At 40.1% G+C, this 21156-nt stretch overlaps 1 protein-coding gene across 1 annotated transcript; it reads right to left on the minus strand.

The window, feature by feature from the left end:
- Positions 1-9982: 9982 nt before the first annotated feature.
- On the minus strand, positions 9983-20972 carry LOC105384219 (tRNA-dihydrouridine(16/17) synthase [NAD(P)(+)]-like). The gene is made up of 8 exons (XM_048623615.1): positions 20638-20972; positions 20291-20450; positions 20007-20202; positions 19261-19509; positions 18899-19169; positions 10613-10777; positions 10360-10506; positions 9983-10305 (listed from the first exon to the last, which is right to left on the minus strand). The coding sequence occupies exons 1-8, from the start codon at positions 20851-20853 to the stop codon at positions 10204-10206; spliced, it is 1506 nt and encodes a 501-aa protein (XP_048479572.1). The 5' UTR covers positions 20854-20972; the 3' UTR covers positions 9983-10203.
- Positions 20973-21156: the final 184 nt, after the last annotated feature.

A 21156-nucleotide genomic window follows, 5' to 3' on the forward strand; every position in this document is an offset into this window, starting at 1 on the left:
GTAGATTGTTATGTAGGTATTTGTATCTTGTTCTCACAGTTGTTCTATTCGGTATTTAGAAATCAGAAAAACTGGAAGAGTATTTCGCAAGGTTTGATACCATCGTACGGGAACTGGAATGCAGCGGAGAGAAGGTGGAAGAGAAAGATAAAGTCTGCTACATACTGACAGGACTAGAAGAAAGGTATGACAGCTTAATAACAGCAATAGAAACAATAAATACAGATATTAAGTTAGAATATGTAAAAGCGAGACTATTAGATGAAGAACTAAAGATGAAGAACAAAAATCCGGAACATACAAGTGAAGAAACAGCATTCCCCAATATAGTGACATGCTACAGATGCAACAAACCCGGACACATAGCAACAGAGTGCCGAGGAAGAGGAAGAGGAACACAATTTCAAGGACGAGGAAACAGAGGTCATGGTCGAGGAAGAGGACATATAGCAAGAGGACAAGGACATCAATATAGAAACTACAGTCAAGAAGGTCAAAGACATGCGAGCCAACAGGGGTCATCGTGGCAGCACACGGCTGCAACTGCATCATAAGAAAACAAAGAATTTTCATTCATAGCAGGTACACAAAATGATAATTTTAAGAACAACAAAGTAGAGAATTGTAAATTAGAGTTCATTGTAGATTCAGGTTGCACAGAACATCTAATTCAAAGTAAATACGAGAGATATATGTCAGAAATTCAATACTTAGATAAAGAAGTAAAAATATTCATAGCTAATGGAGATTACGTAACAGCAAACAAGAGAGGAAATATCTATGTCACAAGTGATAGCGCAAGTATAAAGATAGACGCACTAATAGTAGAAGACTTGTCATTTAACTTACTTTCTGTAAGAAAAATAGTCCAGAATGATTGTGAAGTAAAGTTTAACTCTGAAACTGTAGAAATTCAGAAGAATAATAATAGCGGTAATAAAATAGTAGGATACTGTTCAGGGAAACTATATAAGTTACATACAAAGATAGCTGTAGATAGATGTAACTATGCTAATTTCAGCACCGGAGAAGTATGGCACAGAAGGCTGGGACACCTCAACCGTAGGAGTTTACAAACTATGAACCTACCGGTAAGCCAAAAAGTTTGCGGTCCATGTATGGAAGGAAAAGGAAAAAGGAAACCATTCCAAAGGATATTGAAACCAAGGTCGCACAATATAGGCGAATTGATACATACGGATATAGCAGGACCAGTAAATATCGAAGGATTCAACGGAGAGCGGTATTATCAAACTATAATAGACGATTACTCACACTTTTGCGAAGTGAGACTACTAAAAATTAAAAGTGAAGCAACAGATAATATTATATACTACATACATAGAATTGAAAATGAAAAAGGAATAAGAGTTAAGAAAATAAGATGTGACAATGGAGGAGAGTTTAAAAATAGAAAAATGGAATCATTTTGTCAGGAACGCGGCATAATTATACAATATACTAGGTATACCATACTCACCACAAAGCAATGGAGTTGCCGAACGCATGAATCAGACGTTATACAACAAAGCCAGAACACAACTGAATGAGGCTAATCTGCCAAAACATCTATGGGGAGAAGCAATATTATGCTCAGCATATCAGCTAAATCGATGTCCATCATCTGCCACTAATTTTGAGACACCAGAATGCATTATGAGAGGAAAAACAGATCTGTCAAGGCTCAAAACTTTTGGAAGCAAAGCATGGGCTGTGATTTTACCAAGACAAAGTAAATTCGAGGGCAGAGCGAAAGAAGGGAGAATGGTAGGATACGCACCAACTGGATACAGGCTGTGGGATCCAGAGACTAACAAAATAATCATCAGTCGAGATGTAAGATTTCATGAATCAGACATCATATATCAAGAAAAGAAACAGGACAATAATGTAAGATACTACCAAGAAGAAGAACAAGGACAAGAAAATGAACAACACGAGAATATACAAAGACAAGCTGAAGTGCAAGTTCATGAAGAGAGACATCAAGAACTAACAACAAAGAACTAGAAGGCTACCTACCACAGGGGTATAATCGTGACAGTTCTGACATTGCGAAAAAGAGACGCTTAGCTACATTAAGCGTAAGAAAGAAACGTTAAGCTGTAAATGTTTTTTGTCCTTTTTGCTGTGGCGCCTGTTTACGTCAGTTCTCTGTGCCAAACAATGAAACAAATGAAAAATCTGTGCCAAACAAAGGCTGACAGTTACAACAAAATTTTCGAAATGCTATTTATTTTTGATTTGCTAGTGATTTGTGTGTGTTTATTAAGTTTATTAGACTATTATCATCACTTAACGAGTGTGTGACATGGGTGGGTGGATTTTGTTCGGTTGTATAGAGCATATTGAACGAAAACACGATGGAATGATGGATGAGATATATTTTCACATGTAAGTAGATACTATCAAGTTTAACAAGCTTACATTCATCATAGTACTATCTATTGGCTCGATTTTAATATAAAACGATACTAATTTTAATACTGTAAGGTCTTTTAGTATCAGTTTTAAGTAAAAATTACGAGGTACCATATCATAACAAATCACATGGTGTTGCAAGTTATTGAAAATTTATTTTACCCACAAATATTATAGTATGCAAAGAAAATACTAGAAATTGTAACGGACTCGGGTTGGGTTTACAAATGGGGCGCACGAATTCGGTTTTTGTGAAGATTGTATTTTGTAGAAGTCATTCTCCTCTTTCAAATGAGGTGCCTCTCATTGTGAGGAAACGTTCGTTTCGTTTTTTTCTTCTATGTGTGATTTCTTCTGTATAATATAAAGTTTATTGTATTGATACGAAATGCGTGTTTCCTTTAAAAAAAAACCCCATCACATATTTGGCCCACGATTATAATGCTCATGCTCATCCATTTATCTCTGCTTCATAGGTTTCCGACAGAAAAAAAAATATCAAGAAAATGGATAGACATTACCGGTCGCACAAATTGGGAACCAAAGAAACATACAAAAATTGTGTTCGGCACATTTTGAAGAGGATTGTTTCGATTGGACGAAGACAATGAATCATACAATCCACTCAGTTTGTGTATATTAAATAATTATATTGAAATCAAATAAGTATGAGTAAAGTTTTTTTCTTATAACTATCGTCGGTTGACAGGAAAAACTCACTAAGGCTGATTTTTCAATATTCAGATAAATGTTATCTGGGTAATACAAACATTGAGAAACATTGAGACGCAACAGCATCAAAATTATTTCCCAGCAAAACTTTTATCTGGCTATTGAAAAATTAGCCTTTGGTGTCTTTTTCCTATCAACCGACGATATACTCAAGTTTTGTTTTTGTTATTATGATAAGTTAAATTTCCCCATATTTAGGTTTAATTTTTTTGTCGGCAACATCTATGGTTTGAGTGAGAAAGAGAATAGTGCACACGGCGATTGCCAGTCTAGAGGTAGTAGGTCTATGCTACCTACATATTTAAAGGATTACGAATTGGATGAAGACGTTATAGAACAAGAAGCAAACATAGCATTCTGTCTACACATAGAACCTCAAACATATGATGAAGCTATAAAAGAAGGAGAAGGATGGAAAGAAGCAATAGATAATGAGTTAAACTCACACAAGCAACTAAATACTTGGACAGAGACAGAACTACCAAATAAGAAAAGAGCTATAGACACCAAATGGGTTTTTAGAATAAAGCAAGATGGAAAAAAGAAAGCACGACTAGTAGCAAAAGGTTTTCAAACAGACAACAAGTACAATGTTTACTCACCAGTGGCCAGAATGTCAACTATAAGAATGATGCTAAGCTATGCACTACAGGAGGATCATCAGCTAAGACAGTTTGATGTACCAACTGCATTTCTTAATGGCGAATTAAAAGAAGAAGTATATATAAAACCACCAGATGGAGTACAAGTCGGCCAAGGAAAGGTACTGAAGCTAAACAAAGCTTTACATGGTTTGCGAGAAGCACCAAAATGCTGGAATGACAGATTTCACGACTTCATAATTAAGCAAGGCTTTGAACAATCAAAGCATGATTTTTGCTTATACACGAAAAAAGATGAATGGTTACTGATCTGGGTGGATGACATCATAACTATGGGAAACTGTGTAGAAACTATAAAGAAATTAAAAGAAGAATTCAATGTAAGAGATCTGGGAGAAGTTAAAGAATATATTGGCATGGAAATACATAGAGAGCAGAATATATTAAAAATAAAACAAGAAAAGATGATTAATAAAATAATAGAAAAATTAGGAATGGAATCGTGCAAAGGTGTAAATACGCCGATAGAGGCTACTAAATCCAAAAACAATGAAGAAGAAGATATAATCACAAATGTACCGTATAGAGAACTAATCGGATGTTTAACATACATCTCTACAACATCTAGACCAGATATAACTTACGCAACTTCATACCTTAGCAGGTACTTAGATAAACCAACGAAAGAAAGATGGATTGCGGCTAAGAGAATACTAAGATATTTAAAACAAACTGCAAGTAAATGCTTAACCTATATTAAGAATAAAGATTCGCAGAAGAGATTATTGGCCTACAGTGACGCGGATTGGGCAAGCGACAGTCAAGACAGGAAAAGCGTAAGTGGCTGCGCTATATTTTACTGCGACAATTTAATTTCATGGTTTTCAAAGAAACAATGCACCGTCTCATTATCATCTGCAGAGGCAGAATATGTGGCTGCTGCAATGGTAACGTCGGAGCTAATATATTTAAAAGGTATATCAGCTAACTTCAATATGGATATTGATGCATACTTACTTGTTGATAATCAAAGTGCGATTAGAATGATTGAATGCAACGAAAATAGTAAGCGCACCAAACATATCGATATTAAGTTTCATTTTGTAAAAGATGCGGTATGTAATAAGAATATTGTTGTATCGTATGTGTCTACGCAACAAAATGTAGCCGATATATTTACTAAACCGCTGAATACTGTAAAACACAATTACTTTGTAATGAGACTCTTTATTATATAAAATACGAAGTAAGTTTGTAAAGTTAACAATGTTTACATTATAAGTTGATTTAATGTTTAAAGACATAGAAAGAAAAGAAGTGTTATAAGTTTATTTAAATTATTAGAAATTTAATATTGAGAGGGGGTGTCAGGAATTTGTCTATGTCACTTCCTTGTCTACTAGTAACAAACAACATGGCTGTACATATTATTTTCTCCAATTTACAATAAAAGTTAATTATACCCAATATGTGAGTATTTCTCCTAATTCTCTACAAATATCCACTGCGCAACGATATATAAATAACAATTGACTCCTTTGGGGTTAAGGTTAAAAGCAAGCTCACCTAGCGGCTAGCGTCGTCAATTGAAGTTTTTCCCAAAAGAGCCACTAATTCCATTGTTTAGAACCTAGAATGTGTTTATGTAATAAACGCTAAAAACTCTCAACTTCCACATCCTAGGTACTTAAGTGTTAGGCTAGCTAGTACCTACTAGGTACTACAACTAAGTAGAGTAGTATATTATGTTGAAAAGAGTTTGTAAACTCAACCAATGGTTTAGTTCTATTGTCTATAGTAGATTATTATGTCAATAGAAAAGTCACTTCGTACTTCCACCAATACCTTCCTGTGTCGTGTGAAAACTATTCTTCAATATATCTTTACAATCCTTTTAATCCACTGGTTTTACTTATAAAACCCAACAGGTTATGGGCCCAGGACCATTTGGTAGTAAGATTTTTGAAATATCACACGAAGTATCACAGATTGAAAATTTGTCCGGGAGCCGAAGCCGGCCGGCGCAGTTGTTATTGTGAAAACGAAATTGTTAAAAAACTAAACAATGTCGATTTCGAATTTAGCCTGTATAGAGCAGTTGCATGGCAATATAAAACTGGCCAGCGAGACTGTGGAGGCAAAGTTGCTGCAGGAAGACCACAGACGGGAGGACAATCAGGATATTACATCAGCTTCGGCACTGGTGAAGAAGTGCTTCACGTGCCAGGAGGCTGGTCACCTGATGCGGAACTGTCCACTGGTGACGTCTGGAGGGAAGTCGGGGCAAGGCGAGGATAAGGAAGGAAGCACAGACCATTCAGCTCTGTTAACGGCGCTAAGTGTTAGTGTTGTGAGTGAAAAACAGTGGTATATTGATTCAGGCGCGACGAATCACATGTGCAATGATCGGTCAGTTATGTACGATTTTGTATCGGATAAACCGGCTACTGTGAAGATCGCAAACGGAGACTATATCAATACCGCGGGAATGGGTCAGGTCAAGGTGCAACTTAAGGGTGGTTGCTTAAGGACAATAAGTGATGTCTATTTTGTACCACAACTAACCACAAATTTATTGTCGGTGAGTGCAATGACAAGAAAAGGCCATAAAGTTGTATTTACTAAAGAGCACTGTAAAATAACTAATGCTGACGGTGAGTTTCTAGGTAGCGCTACTCAGATCAATGGTGTTTACCAGCTCGACATTATAGGTGTCAGAGAGCAGTGTAAGATAGCATCGAAAGTAGCTAGAGAGCCACCGTTATCTAGCTTGGGGTTAGGTAATACTTTAGTATGTTCACAGGATGGTGCGATGAAGGAGGAATCTAAGAAGTGTGTTTCCTCGACTTCATCTAGCCGCAAGGCATCTCAAGGGAATGGCAATATGAAGGAGGAAGTGGAGCAGTCTGCGTCCTTGACTTCATCGGGGTCCAAGGTATCTCAAGAGGTGTGGCATCAGCGGCTGGGTCACCTAAACTCTAGGAGCATGGGTCTCCTGAATAGAGGTATGGCTACTGGAATTAAGTATGATAGTGCTGATTATAAGTCATGTGTGGCTTGCATTGAGGGAAAGCAATCTAGACTTCCTTTCCCATCAAAGTCATCTAGTAGGGCTGATGAGGTACTTGGCTTAGTGCACACGGATCTGTGTGGGCCTATGCAGAAGCCGTCGTTCAGTGGAGCAAGATACTTCTTGCTGTTTATAGATGATTTTACAAGGAAAACTTATGTTTATTTTTTAAAAACTAAAAATGAAACATTTGAAAGTTTTCGACATTTCAAGGCGTTGGTAGAGAACCAAACCGAGCGAAAAATAAAAATCCTAAGAAGTGACGGAGGTGGTGAATTTGTCAATTCTCAGTTTCAGAAGTTTCTCAAAGAGGCTGGAATACGGCACCAGACGACAGTGCCGCATTCGCCTGCTCAGAACGGAGTGGTTGAACGAGCAAACCGAAGTGTGATGGAGGCAGCCCGCTGCATGATGCAGCAAGCTGGCTTGGGCATGGAGTTTTGGGCTGAAGCAGTGAACACCGCTGTTTACCTGAAGAATCGAAGCCCAACCAGAGCTGTTATGGGTGCTACTCCTGAGGAAGCGTGGACAAATAAGAAGGTAGACCTCAAAAATCTTAGAGTTTTTGGATGTATAGCGTATGCTTTAGTAAAGAATCGAAAGAAACTAGATTCAAAGAGCAAGCTATGGAGATTTGTTGGGTACTGTACGGAAACAAAGGGGTACAGACTGATAGACCCAACTGATCCTCGTAAATTCACAATAGCGAGGGATGTGGTATTCCTAGAGGATAAATTCAAAACTAAGGAATTGTCACATGATGATAAAGTAGACATGAATATGGTATTCATGCAAAGCCCGCCACCTAACATGAATGACTCTAATAGTAGTTTGTCTGAGTGTAATGTACAATCTACAGAGCCATCTGTTGAGGGATTAAATCAATCTGATGACATAAATTCCGATTCAGTGATTGATAATAATTCAAAAGATGACTCTGAGGATGCTGAAACATCTGGTGAAATAGATGATCCGTTGGATTCAACGTACGTTCCAGGAAGTTCTTCACTGGAAGAAGACACGGACTATGAAGAGAGTGCTGAGTTTGCCGCCTTGAACTGCGACATGCAGAGTTGTGCCACTGACGAGCCGACCACCGTTCGAGAGGCAATGAGTGGAAGCGAGGCTGAGCAATGGAGAGCTGCTATGTCAGATGAGTATGATTCTTTTAAGAAGAATAACTGTTGGACTCTAGTTGATAGGCCGGCTAATCACAAAGCAGTGAAATGTAAATGGGTGTTCAAAAGAAAAAGGGGGCTTGATGGAGAAATTCTTCGATACAAAGCCAGGCTAGTTGCGAAGGGCTATACGCAAACCTATGGCGTCGATTATGAAGAAACGTTTGCTCCGGTCGTAAGATATTCAACGATACGAATGTTGCTAGCTATCGCTGCAGAATATAATATGGAGATTGACCATATGGATGTAATTACTGCTTTCCTGAATGGAGATTTAAAGGAGCAGGTTTATATGGAGCAACCTGAAGGATTTGAAATAAAAGGAGGAAATGGAAAGGTATACAAACTTAATAAGGCCATTTATGGACTCAAGCAAGCTGCGAAGTCATGGTATGATAAATTAGATACTGCTTTGACTCAAAACTTCGGTTTTAAGAGAGTAAGTACAGAACCATGTGTTTATTTCAAATCGCATCAGGGAAAGCCGATGATAATCAGTATTTACGTTGATGACATATTACTGTTTACGTCATGTTCTGCTGAAGAAAAGAAGAAGCTGAAAGACAAGCTTATGAAGGAGTTCGCCATGAGAGACTTGGGTGCAGCGCACCACATACTAGGTATGAAGATTACAAACAAGGATGGCAGGATTACTCTGGACCAGTCGAACTATATTCAGACGGTTCTGAATAAATTCCAGATGTCGGATTGCAAGCCAGCTAGTACTCCCATGGAAGCTGGACTGAAACTTCATAAAGCTGAGAAATTAGGTAACTTTAACTATAGAAATTTAATTGGTTGCCTTATGTATGTTGCAGTATGTACCAGGCCGGACATTGCATATGCCGTGAGTTTATTGAGCCAGTTCAATCAAAGCTATGCTGAAGTTCACTGGAAAGCTGCAAAGCGTGTCCTACGCTATTTGAAAGGTACAATTAATCATTGTTTGACGTTCGAGAAGAATGGACTAAGTCTCACTGCCTACGTGGACGCTGATTGGGCAGCTAGTGCAGTGGATAGGAAGTCATACACAGGGTATGTATTCAAAATTGGTAATAACTTAGTCTCATGGGAAAGTCGAAAGCAGAAAACGGTGGCTCTCAGCAGTACTGAAGCCGAATACATGGCACTGTCTGATGCCTGTAAGGAAGCGTTGTTTATTCGCTCTTTCTTACATGAATTGTTAGGTATCAACGTTTGTGTAACTATGTATAACGATAACCAATCTGCTCAAAAGTTAAGTGTCAACCAAATGTACCATTCGAGAACTAAACATATTGATGTTAGGCATCATTTTATTAGACAAGTTGTGTCAGAAAATGCGGTGCAGTTGAAATATTGTCCAACTGATGAAATGCCAGCGGATCTATTGACAAAGCCTCTGCCTATTATGAAACATAATAGATTCGTTAACTGTTTATTGTTGGATGTTTAAGTTTTAACTGTTTATGTTTATTGTTATGTTGGTGAACATTTTATGTAACATGACTTAGTGTAACTCATGTATTTCCTGAGGCTTATTATTTAGTGTGAAATACTTCGGGATATGAGTTCAGGCATTATAACTATTGGTTGGTTTAAGGGAAAGTGTTGAAAAGAGTTTGTAAACTCAACCAATGGTTTAGTTCTATTGTCTATAGTAGATTATTATGTCAATAGAAAAGTCACTTCGTACTTCCACCAATACCTTCCTGTGTCGTGTGAAAACTATTCTTCAATATATCTTTACAATCCTTTTAATCCACTGGTTTTACTTATAAAACCCAACATATTAAGTACCTACATACTAGTTTGGTTTTCTTATTGAGGACCTGTGGGTTGACTGGTAGAAAATGCTTAACTCTGTACACTTATGTTTATATGTAGGTACCTCTAATACCAATACAGAATTAAATAATAATAATGAATGAATTCACATTTTTTACAATTTTAACTAATGCTGCCTGTGCGCTAGGTGGGTACGCGGCTAATGAAATAAGTTACTTTTTTCAAAAATATTATTTTTATTTTAAATAATTTTAATACATTAAATGTATACTTAATTGGTATTTATACACTTGAGTTCTGTACAGGTAACATAACAATATGTTGTATAACTTTGTAAAATATAGCATGAGCCCTATGACTGCCATACGTTTTATTTGTCATTTGTTAGTTTTCAAGGGGAAACCAAATTTATTTACGAGGCATAAGTCATAGTTTACAAAGTGTAGGCCTCGACGGCGGCGTCCCCCTGTGCCTCGCGCAGGTCGCCGTCCCGCTGTGCTAGCAGGGTGGTGTGGTGCTGCGCCTCACTCGGGTCACTGTCCCCCCGCGCGCGCAGGGCGGCGTCTCCCCGTGCGCGCAGGTCACTGTCCCCCCGTGCGGCGCGCAGGGCGGCGTGGTGCTGCGCGGCGCGGCGGCGCGTGGCCACCAGCACGCCGTGGCCGCGGCAGTCCCGCTCCTCCACGAAGCACTTGCTCTTGCAGCACTTCTTGCACAACTTGTACTCGCATTTGCCACCCTGAAAAATAATTATGTTGCCGAATATTACTTTAGTTTGCGTTCATTTAGTAAGATTATTGTTAGATCGCTATGATATACGTAGGTATATTGGTAAGGGGGCATACCCTGGGGTTGGCGCAGGGCGGCAGGCAGGTGTCGGCGGGGCGCGGCGCGCGGGGGGCGCCCCGCGCCGGCCGCCGGCTCGTGCGCTGGAGCTTCTTCATCTTCTTCCGAGATATTACATTTCCTTCTGGGTCTTCAAGTATTCTCTTACACTGGCTCTCACTGTCCTAGGAAAGAGTTGATCCATTAATGGGAATAAATTGGACCTAGTTAATGATACTGTCTTTCTTGGTATGACTATAGATTCAAAGTTACAATGGGGACCTCACATTGCCAAATTGGCTGGAAGGTTGAGCTCGGCAGCTTTTGCTGTACGGAAAATTAGACAACTGACCGACGTTGAAACCGCCAGATTAGTTTACTTTAGTTATTTCCACAGCTTATTGTCGTATGGAATTTTGCTTTGGGGTAGAGCCGCTGATATTGAGACTATATTTGTATTACAGAAAAGAGCCATCCGCTCTATATACAAACTTGGTTCCAGGGATTCATTGAGAGAACTATTTAAAGAAATTAACATCCTTACAGTTCCATGTCAGTTCATTTTTTCCAATTTAATGTATGTACGAAAGAATATTTCAACTTTTGATACAATTGGCAGTAATCATGACATTAATACTAGGAACAAGCATAAGCTGGCTTTTCCAGCGATGCGTCTGGCGAAAGTTAATAAATCGTTTTTAGGGTACTGTATTAGATTTTATAATAAGCTTCCAGCAGAAGTTGCTCAAATGCCAGAGAATAAGTTTAAGTGTTACATTAAAGAGAAACTCAGTAAAAAAGCTTATTATAGAATTGATGATTACTTAGAGGACGTTAATGCATGGCTGTGATAAGTAGTTAGCTCTGCTCATATTATTATAATAATAATAATTAAGCTTATATGTATTGTATACCAACTAGTTTTAAGTCTTTTTCTGAAAAGATGGCTCAGGAGTTTCTTGCCTCCGTTCTTCTCCTTAGACAGAAAGAGCCCCCCCTTATCCGAACGGAGAGTAATTTGTAAAAATTGACGTTCATCAGAAAATTTTATATTTGTACGATGAATAAAAAAATTTTGACTTTGAATTCAAGGTAGGAAGGTAAGTGTATATCTTGTTGCAAAATGATGTATCATGAATAATGGTTGTTGGCGCAGATAAGTGGACTGTATTTTTAAGTAAGGACTGGTCCTAGCTTTCCTAAACTCACACGTATAGTTATTGGGCACCCTTATTAAATTGGGATAAGAACAATTCACCAACCTGTACACGTGGTCAATGGCCGCTCCGTCTTCCGAGAAGAGTTCTTCTTGCCAGGCCTGGCGTTATATTTACTAGATAAAAAACACACACAGCTCACTATGCAAATAGTCTTGTTAAAATGTAAAAGTTCACCAATCACAATTGTCCGTAATAAATGAGTGGGAGCGGTTATAAGGTCCGCTGGCAGCCGACGACAAACGTTCTGCACGAAACCCGAGTCCACACTGATGATGGCCGCCTCTCGTAGGACGCAGCTCACAAACCGCCATGTGAGGGTAGTTTAACTATCCTCATACCAAAAAAATAAAGGTGCCCGAACATCCCGCCCCCTAACCAAGGTCCGCCTTGGTTCCTAAGCCTCAATAGGCAACCGACATAACTTGGAAATGGGCCTCAACAGGACACCATTCTGAGTCTTTACTTCCGCGACTCTAACAATACCGTCTTTACCGGGTAACAATTTAACGATCCGACCGCGTTTCCAATGTAGAGGCGCTAAATTATCTTCTTTAATCAAAACTAAGTCGTCTAACTTAGGAGGTTCCGTCACCGACGTCCATTTATAACGTTGTTGTAGAGTATGGAGGTATTCCGTTTTCCATCTCGACCAAAAATGTTGCGACATCTTCTGAACGTGTTGAAACCGAGACAAACGAGATTCTTTAGTATCCGTATAGTCGTACTCGGGAAGAGCCACAAGAGGTTGTCCGATTAAAAAGTGACCAGGAGTCAAAACTTCAAGATCAGTTGGATCCGTACTTAGAGGGCACAACGGTCGCGAGTTCATTACCGCTTCTACTTTGGTGAAGAACGTAGTAAGCTCTTCAAAAGTGAGCCGGGTCTCACCGAGAACGCGCCGAGCGTGAGTTTTGGCAGATTTAACTGCAGCCTCAAAAAGTCCACCGTGATTCGGACTTGATGGTGCATTAAATAACCAAGTTATACTGTCTCGCGCCAATCTTTTTTCAATATCCGACCGATTGTTTCGTAGAAATATGTATAGCTCCTTAAGGTATTTATCCGTTCCAGAATAATTTGTTCCACAGTCTGATCTAACAAGAGTTGGCAAGCCTCTCCTATTTGAAAAACGGGCAAAAGCTGCAACAAAGGCTTCTACCGTAAGGTCCGAAACTACCTCCAAGTGGACCGCCTTAACCGATAAGCATACAAAGATGCACAAATAACATTTTGTTATCTTAGCGTTCCGTAATGTACTTGTCTTTATATAAAAAGGACCCGCAAAGTCCGTTCCGACGCCGAGAAATGGTCGCACCCCCCTGACCCGGTCAGGTGGCAGATCAGCCATGTACGGCTGCGTAGGTCGTGCTTTAGATCTATAACATTGCACGCACCTATATGTAATGTGTCGGGTGATTCGCCGCGCCGACATTATCCAATACGTCCGAGATAATATAGCCGCAAGTGTATTCGCTCCGACATGACAATTGATGATGTGGTAATGATTTACCAACATCTCCGTGAATTTACTTTTAGCCGACAATAAAATCGGATGTCGTGCATCATAAGGTAGCTCCGCAGCTCCTATCCGACCACCGACCCGTAGAATATTGTCATCATCCATAAATAAATTTAATCTTCTCATAGAAGTCCGAATCGTTTTTTTGTTTGTCAAGCATAAAATTTCATCCTTGAAATGTTTTAATTGTTCTATACGAATTAAATGCATTATAGCGTTTCTACGCTCCGAAACCGATTTATTTTGTGGAAACTGTTTAATTTTATTTTTGCATAAATGAGCAAACCGTAATACCAGGGCCGTAACTTTGATTAATTTTTCAAACGAACTAAATTTATCAATAAGGAAGTCCGTGTCCGTGTCCGATTGTAAATTTCCGATATTAACTACACAAGTTTTAGTCCTCCGACCAGGTAACATATCTGGCGGAAATGCAGGACCATCCACCGGCCAACAATCCGATGGTTGGCACAGCCACTGCGGGCCCCACCACAGCTCGTGGTTGAGCAGATCCGCCGCCGCAGCGCCGCGCGATGAAACATCCGCACAATTTAATTCACTTGGCACGTGACGCCAATGAATGGAAGCCGTAGATGCATTAATTTGAGAAACCCGATTTGCTTCAAAAACTTGTAATGTATGCGCAGGAGTACGAAGCCACGCTAGGACTATAGTACTGTCACACCATCCGACCACTTCCTCGAATACAATGTTGTCTGCAACCTTGCTGACCTCATGATTGAGAAGGGTAGTAAGCAGCGCAGCGCCATTTAACTCCATCTTGGGAATGGTCTGCTGAGTCTTCAGTGGGGCTAACCTTGACTTAGCAATGATTAGTCTCACGAGAACGCTGCCGTCTGGTAGTTCCGCTCGTACGTACACTGCCGCCGCATGTCCTAACGACGAACCGTCACAAAAACCGTGCAAGGAGTACCGAGCCTGTGCACCAGGTCTCAAACACCTAGGAATGGAAAGACGTTCTAAATTGGACAAGTCCGAAATATAATCTTGCCACATCCGTACCAAATCATCCGAGACTGGCGAATCCCAATCTACTTTATTTCCGCTTGTACCGATCACCGATTGTAGTAAAAGTTTAAAACGAAAAACCACTGGGCTTATCCACCCTAATGGATCGTATAGTTTAGCCCTCATAGATAAAATACTCCTTCGAGTAACCGTTGAGTCCGAGGGTAAGTTAACCCTATATGTAAAACCGTCCGAAATTGGGTCCCACTGAATACCCAATATTTTTATAAAAACCGAGCCGTCTGTACCGTCAAACGTCCGAGGAGTCTCCAGGTGATCTGCCGGAAGTCCCTGAAGCAGCTCCGGTACGTTGGAAGACCACTTCCGCAGTTCATAACCCGCCGACTTCATGAGCGATATCAACTCATCTCGTAAAGAAAGAGCTTCGCTTAAGCTATCCCCTCCCCCGTTGAGATCATCGACGTAGGAGTTTCTCAATAAAAGCTCAGCTGCACGAGGGCTGTCTTGCTTACCGTCATGAGCGAGCTGGTGAAGACAGCGAATGGCAATGTAAGGACTTGATTTCAACCCGTACGTATTAGTTGTCAACTCGTAAACGCGCAGAGGTTCCGAGGGCGATGACCTCCAGTAAATTAACTGATATCTGCGGTCCTCCGGACAGATGTAGGTTTGCCGAAACATCATCTTAACATCACACGTAAACACTACAAGTGGAAATCTAAAGTTTGTTATTATATCCGTTATGTCATTTTGTAACCGTTCTCCTGTATATAAACAATCATTTAAGCACACCCCTGTGCTACTAGGTATTGTCCCATTGAACACTACGCGAATCTTATTAACATCGCCCGACCTCTTGAACACCCCGTGGTGAGCAAGTACATAATATTCGTCACCTGAGTTAAAATCGAACTCCGATATCACCATATGTCCAAGTCTTAAATATTCTTCCATAAATTCAACATATTTGTCCCTAAACTCAGGCTGTCTAGACATCCTCCGTTCAATGGACATAAATTGTTTCAAAGCCGTTTGCCGAGAATCTCCTAATCGCTCGTGATTAGGTATAATAGGAAGCCGCACAATATATTTTCCGTTACTGTCACGTGACGTAGTCGACGCAAACAAATTCTCGCATTCTATGTCCAAAGGATCCTTAATTTTATGCATGGGCGGCTCCTCAGTTCTCCAAAACCTTTGAACCGCCTCTAAAAGAGTCGTACCCGAAAATGTTTCTACATTGTCACCGGATTGACAACATAATAAATTTACCGCACCGAAGATAGCGAAATCAAAAATAGTTCCCAACGCATAGGGACCACCCGTTCCCAGATCTAACTTTTCACCGGTTAAAATCTGTCCTAAGATGTCACATCCGAAAATAATATCTATCTCCAATGGCTTAAGAGTGCCGTCATCCGATAGCCTAATATTATTATCATTATTTAAATTCAAGCGACGCGCCAAATACGCAGTCGGCCTTTTTATAATTACCGCTGTAACCGATAACAAAGGAAAATCAACTTTGTTTGCAGGTCTAAAATGAATAGACACAATACAATGGCTACCACTAGCCTGAATTCCGCCGATACCTACCAAAGATGTGTCACTGTAATGTCGCTTTAATCCTAACTGCGCAACAAATTCGCTTTTAATTATTGAGCACTGTGAACCTAGGTCCAACAGCGCCCGCGCTGTGATAAAATCATTCCTAACCGTAAGTACATGGATAATCACAGTGGGTAAATTTATACCGTCCGCAAGCTTAGGTACTGAAACGACATTACTAATTAATTGTCAATTATTATTATTTGGTTGCTGCCGCGACCCAGTAGGGCTGGTATGATTTAGTGCCTTATTACCACCGAGATAAGGTTCATTTAACCTACCGCCCTCCTTCATGAATCTCGAGTCATCGAAAGCTGGAGTTGCCGCCTGTGCGATATGAACATTTCGAGCCGATTGTCGATCAACTGTCCTATCGCTTGATGACGTATTACATTCGTTTCCTGAACGTAGTCTCTCCGTTGCAGGTACGCCAGAGCGCGCAATGTAATGAGAGCATAACATTTTATTGTGACCGATATTACCACATCTATCACATGGTACATTGTTGTGACAGGTTCTCGCCGTGTGCTTTTCAAAGCATTTGAAACACAAATCATTATTTTTAATGAAATCCTTCCGTTCACCGTTAGTTAAGTTCCGAAATTTAAAACATTCACTAATCGTATGGCGTGGTAACTCACAGAAATTACACTGCTTTACTAAAACAGGTGACCTGCGTTGACCAAGGTCAGTTACATGTGCATGTGAATTGCGAATATTGTTACTGTACCGATTTTCACGGACAGCGGGGCCGGCCGCTGTCGGTGACGTCACGCAACTTTTATTATTAGCCGTATCAAGAAGCCGACATTCGTTTTGTAAGAATTCTATCAGCTGATTAAAAGTAGGTAAACAAGTTGAGTCACCTCCGTACTTTTGTTCGAACCGAGTTTTTATCTCCGCCGGTAATTTATTCAGTGAAATAAATAGAAGTAGATAACTCCATTCATCCACTGGCAAGTCTAAGTTTTTAAGCGCCCGAGTACATTCCAATAATGGATTAAGTACATTGTTTCTAAGTCCGTAACACTTATTCAAAGCCGGTATATTAAGAATACGAGAAATATTTGAATCCACGAGTAATCGTTTATTTTCGTATCTTGATTTCAAAATCTCTAAGGCCGAATCCAAAGAGTCGTCTACCATAGGTAGGTGTTTTAACAGTAAGCGAGGTTCATTTTGAACATGAGAGAACAAATAATGAAATTTTTCCGTTTTGGAGATATCCTTCCTGGATAAAACCAATGAACTATATAGACTATAGAAACTAGTCCATGAGAATAAGTCGCCGTCAAATACCGAGAGATTAATTGGTGGCAAGCGAGCCGTTTGTGTACTTTCTGTAGGGACATGTGTGCCGTCTAAGTTCGGATAGGCCGCCGACCGTGCCTCCAACTGGTTATACCATTCCTCAGCTTCGCGAAACTCCTTATCGTACATAGTGATAATCTCTGAATCATCCGTATTAATTAATATATTCTCGTAAGCCTCGCTCAACGCCGAATATCTGTCCTCTAACTTACGTAATCTAGCCGTAATCACACTAGAAGTATGAGTTTTACTGTTACTCATATCTAACGTGTTCTTTAACCAATCATACTGTAATTTAAATTTGGTCAAAAATACTTTGTTCACCATTTTGAATATTTCTATGCACACACAGTGTAATATCTGTAAACAATAATCAACCGTAGATTATATATTAGTCCCGTGACCGAACCTCTTAAGAAAGGTAAACTAATATAAGTACATAAATAAAACTACGTATTGTAAGGTATCCGAAATTATGAATTATCTTAGCCGTAAAACCGCCGCCGCCGCCGTAATGCGTACATTGTTAACAGTACTTAAGTATAAAATATGTGTTTATTTCTAAATAACAACTTCTACCTAATCTAAATATAAACTGGTAGGTACCACCGTAACCGAGCCGATAATAATAACACCTAATGCTAAAACTTGGCTAGCAAACTAACTTACTTAATATAGATTAGTTCAATAACTACCTACTGAAAAACAAGTATATAACTAACCGTAGTTTAACCATGTATATAACCGTTTGACCAACGAAATATAACATACACTAGCCGAAAATTTTGCCGAAGGTTGTTTGCAACCAAACCGAAGATACCGTAATTAATGAACCGAAGAACCGGAGTAATACCGCCGTACGACCGAATATAACCGAAGATACCGTAACTTCTCAGGGAGAAACCGTATGTAAGTAACAATATAGTGGAACTGTACCGAGTAACCACCGTATGGTACCTACCGCCGAAATACAAAATGGCACCGTGCCATCCGAGAAATGATAACGCCTGCCCGTACTATTATAACCTTAATATTTGCCGAAACCCGTAATATATTTAAATAAAAACTTATGCCGAACCTTAAGCATTAGTTTTACTATGAGAATGAAATAATATTTTATCCGAAAAGCCGATTTTACCCAAAGAAACTACCGTTATAAGTTAAAGCAAAACTAGATCCGTGTCGTAGGACCAATAATTTATGTTGGCGCAGATAAGTGGACTGTATTTTTAAGTAAGGACTGGTCCTAGCTTTCCTAAACTCACACGTATAGTTATTGGGCACCCTTATTAAATTGGGATAAGAACAATTCACCAACCTGTACACGTGGTCAATGGCCGCTCCGTCTTCCGAGAAGAGTTCTTCTTGCCAGGCCTGGCGTTATATTTACTAGATAAAAAACACACACAGCTCACTATGCAAATAGTCTTGTTAAAATGTAAAAGTTCACCAATCACAATTGTCCGTAATAAATGAGTGGGAGCGGTTATAAGGTCCGCTGGCAGCCGACGACAAACGTTCTGCACGAAACCCGAGTCCACACTGATGATGGCCGCCTCTCGTAGGACGCAGCTCACAAACCGCCATGTGAGGGTAGTTTAACTATCCTCATACCAAAAAAATAAAGGTGCCCGAACAATGGTTATTGTGAATGTTACCTGAATGATATTTAATGCTTGCATCTTCCTAGTGTGTTCCTCGGGCGACATGCGCACGTAGGGCTGGCACAGCCAGGGCGGCAGCAGCAGCGCGGTGCCCGCCCGCAGCGCGCCCTCGCCCCCCGCCCCCCCCGCCGCCGCCGCGCCGCCCCCGCCCTGGTGCCACGACAGGTACTTCTGCTTGATGGCGCTGCTCACTTTCCTAAAGTCATTTAGGTTTTGCCCCGTAGCCAGAATTTGCCTGATCTCATCGTTGTCCTCAAATGTAAATCTGAAATGTTAAAACCAGTAAAGTGCATGTTCATAACTTAGAGCAGCAAATAATACATGCAATTTAGTAGATCTTACATCTTATCACTTACATCTTATGAAATATTTTAAATAGATGTCCTCTAATGTAGGAGGTGGGGCACGGGTACTGCTGCACCAGGTCGAGGTACTCGTCGGCCACGTCCCACGTGACGGGCGAGGCTCCCTCGAAGATGGCGGGGTTGGTGAGGTTCCCCTCGGCGCTCATGACGCCCGCGGCGCCGGTGGCGGCCAGGCAGCGCGCCACGTCCGCCAGGCACTGGATGTTGCCGTTCGCGAACACCGGGATGGACACTGCCTCTCTGTGGAATACTATTATTATTATTACTAAATTCTTTATTGCTTATCAAATTAACGGGTACATAAGCAAACTTAATGCTAATAACATTTTCTTCCAGTTAACTTTTGTGTGGAGAGAGAGAAGTTAATCAAAAATACCAAAATATTCTGTGCTATTAACTTGCCATGCATTGTTTTATTAAACGGTTATACATTTTCGATTTTTTTAACGCCTATATAATATATTATTTTTTGTTATATTACTATATACTTTGGATTTTTAAAGTAAACTTTACTAAACATTACCAAATAAAAAAATCCAACAAGCACACAGATCCAATTATTTATTAATTTAAAAATGTATGTAAGGGGTGACATTTTGTAATGCCACCTGAATTAATAATGTAGATATAAAATATAAATAAAAAAATAAAGAGTTCACCCTGTATACATAAAGAGCTCAATATAAATTAATAATCCAAATATGATATTATGATGATGAAAGAAATAGATGAATTACCTGACAGCCTTGATGTGTTTCCACCGGGCGACACCGGTGAGTGGCCCCTTCTGCTCGCGCGTGCGGCCGTGCACGGTGAGCAGCCGGCAGCCCGCGCGCTCCAGCATCCGCGCATACTCCACCGTCTTGTCAATGTCATCAAAGATTCTCACTTTACAGGTTATGGGGATGCTGACGGCCTTTGACATGGCTTGTACTGAAAAGAAATTAGTTTCATATTTAAGTAATATCTAACAGAATATAAACTATTAGCCTTATCTACAAGTAAAGTAGTTTTGTGTTACCTATACTGTTTAAGAGTTCCCAGTCATCCTGCAGGAAGGAGCCGTAGCGGCCTCTCTTGGCGATGGCTTGCGGACAGCCCAGGTTGATGTCGATGGCATCACAATGTTCTTCTACTAGTTTAGCAGCAGCTGCCATTGTATCAGGGTTATTGCCACAGAACTGATAAAAATATATTATATTAGAATGTTTATTCAGGCTTTATGTCCAAGGATATACAGACATACATAATGGCTTTTGATACAAACATTATATTTTTACTGATATTTATAGGAATAGTTCACAAGAAAAAGAAATATTTAGCTAATACTATAAGGTGATAGAAGGTGATAATATGTGAAATCAATACCTGGACTATTAAAGGTCTGTCTTCGGGACAAGTGGTAAAGCTTTCCTTGCGGTATTTTGGATCTTTTACAAACACATTGCTGTGAAACATTGGAGTGTAACACAGTTGGGCCCCATGTCGCCTGCACAGTATTCTCCACGCCAATTCACTGGCGTCTACCATAGGGGCAACCACATATTTGGGCTTTCCAATTCTTTCAAACCAATCGTGAGACATTACTCAATTTCGTATTGGTAATTTGGTAAAAGTAAAACAGTTTTTTGTGAGGAAAATACCTATTACACTTGGTGGCCACACAACACAACACCAACACACACACATGTGTCGCATGTGTCAGTCAGAGTCAGTGTCACTGTCATCAGTCATCTGTCACTGCAGTATTGTGTTCGTAGTAGGTCTGTCTGTTCACAGTTACTTCCTCTCGAGAATATTCTAAAGCTGGGGAAACCATGGAAGTAATAAGTCTTAAGCTGCGTACACACCGGGCCAAGGAAGGCCAACGAACGGGTTTCGTTGGCC

This window comes from Plutella xylostella, chromosome 10, assembly GCF_932276165.1.
Source record: "Plutella xylostella chromosome 10, ilPluXylo3.1, whole genome shotgun sequence".
Taxonomy (NCBI): Eukaryota; Metazoa; Arthropoda; class Insecta; order Lepidoptera; family Plutellidae; genus Plutella; species Plutella xylostella.

What these genes read in the sequence shown, in the direction of transcription:
- LOC105384219 (XM_048623615.1), bottom strand. Translation starts at nt 20,853, where the DNA reads ATGTCTCACGATTGGTTTGAAAGAATTGGAAAGCCCAAATATGTGGTT. An exon ending in GGAACTCTTAAACAGTATAG is followed by an intron (nt 20,203 to 20,290) that starts GTAACACAAAAC and finishes ATTTCTTTTCAG; the next exon opens with TACAAGCCATGTCAAAGGCC. An exon ending in CGCCCTGCGCCAACCCCAGG is followed by an intron (nt 10,507 to 10,612) that starts GTATGCCCCCTT and finishes ATTATTTTTCAG; the next exon opens with GGTGGCAAATGCGAGTACAA.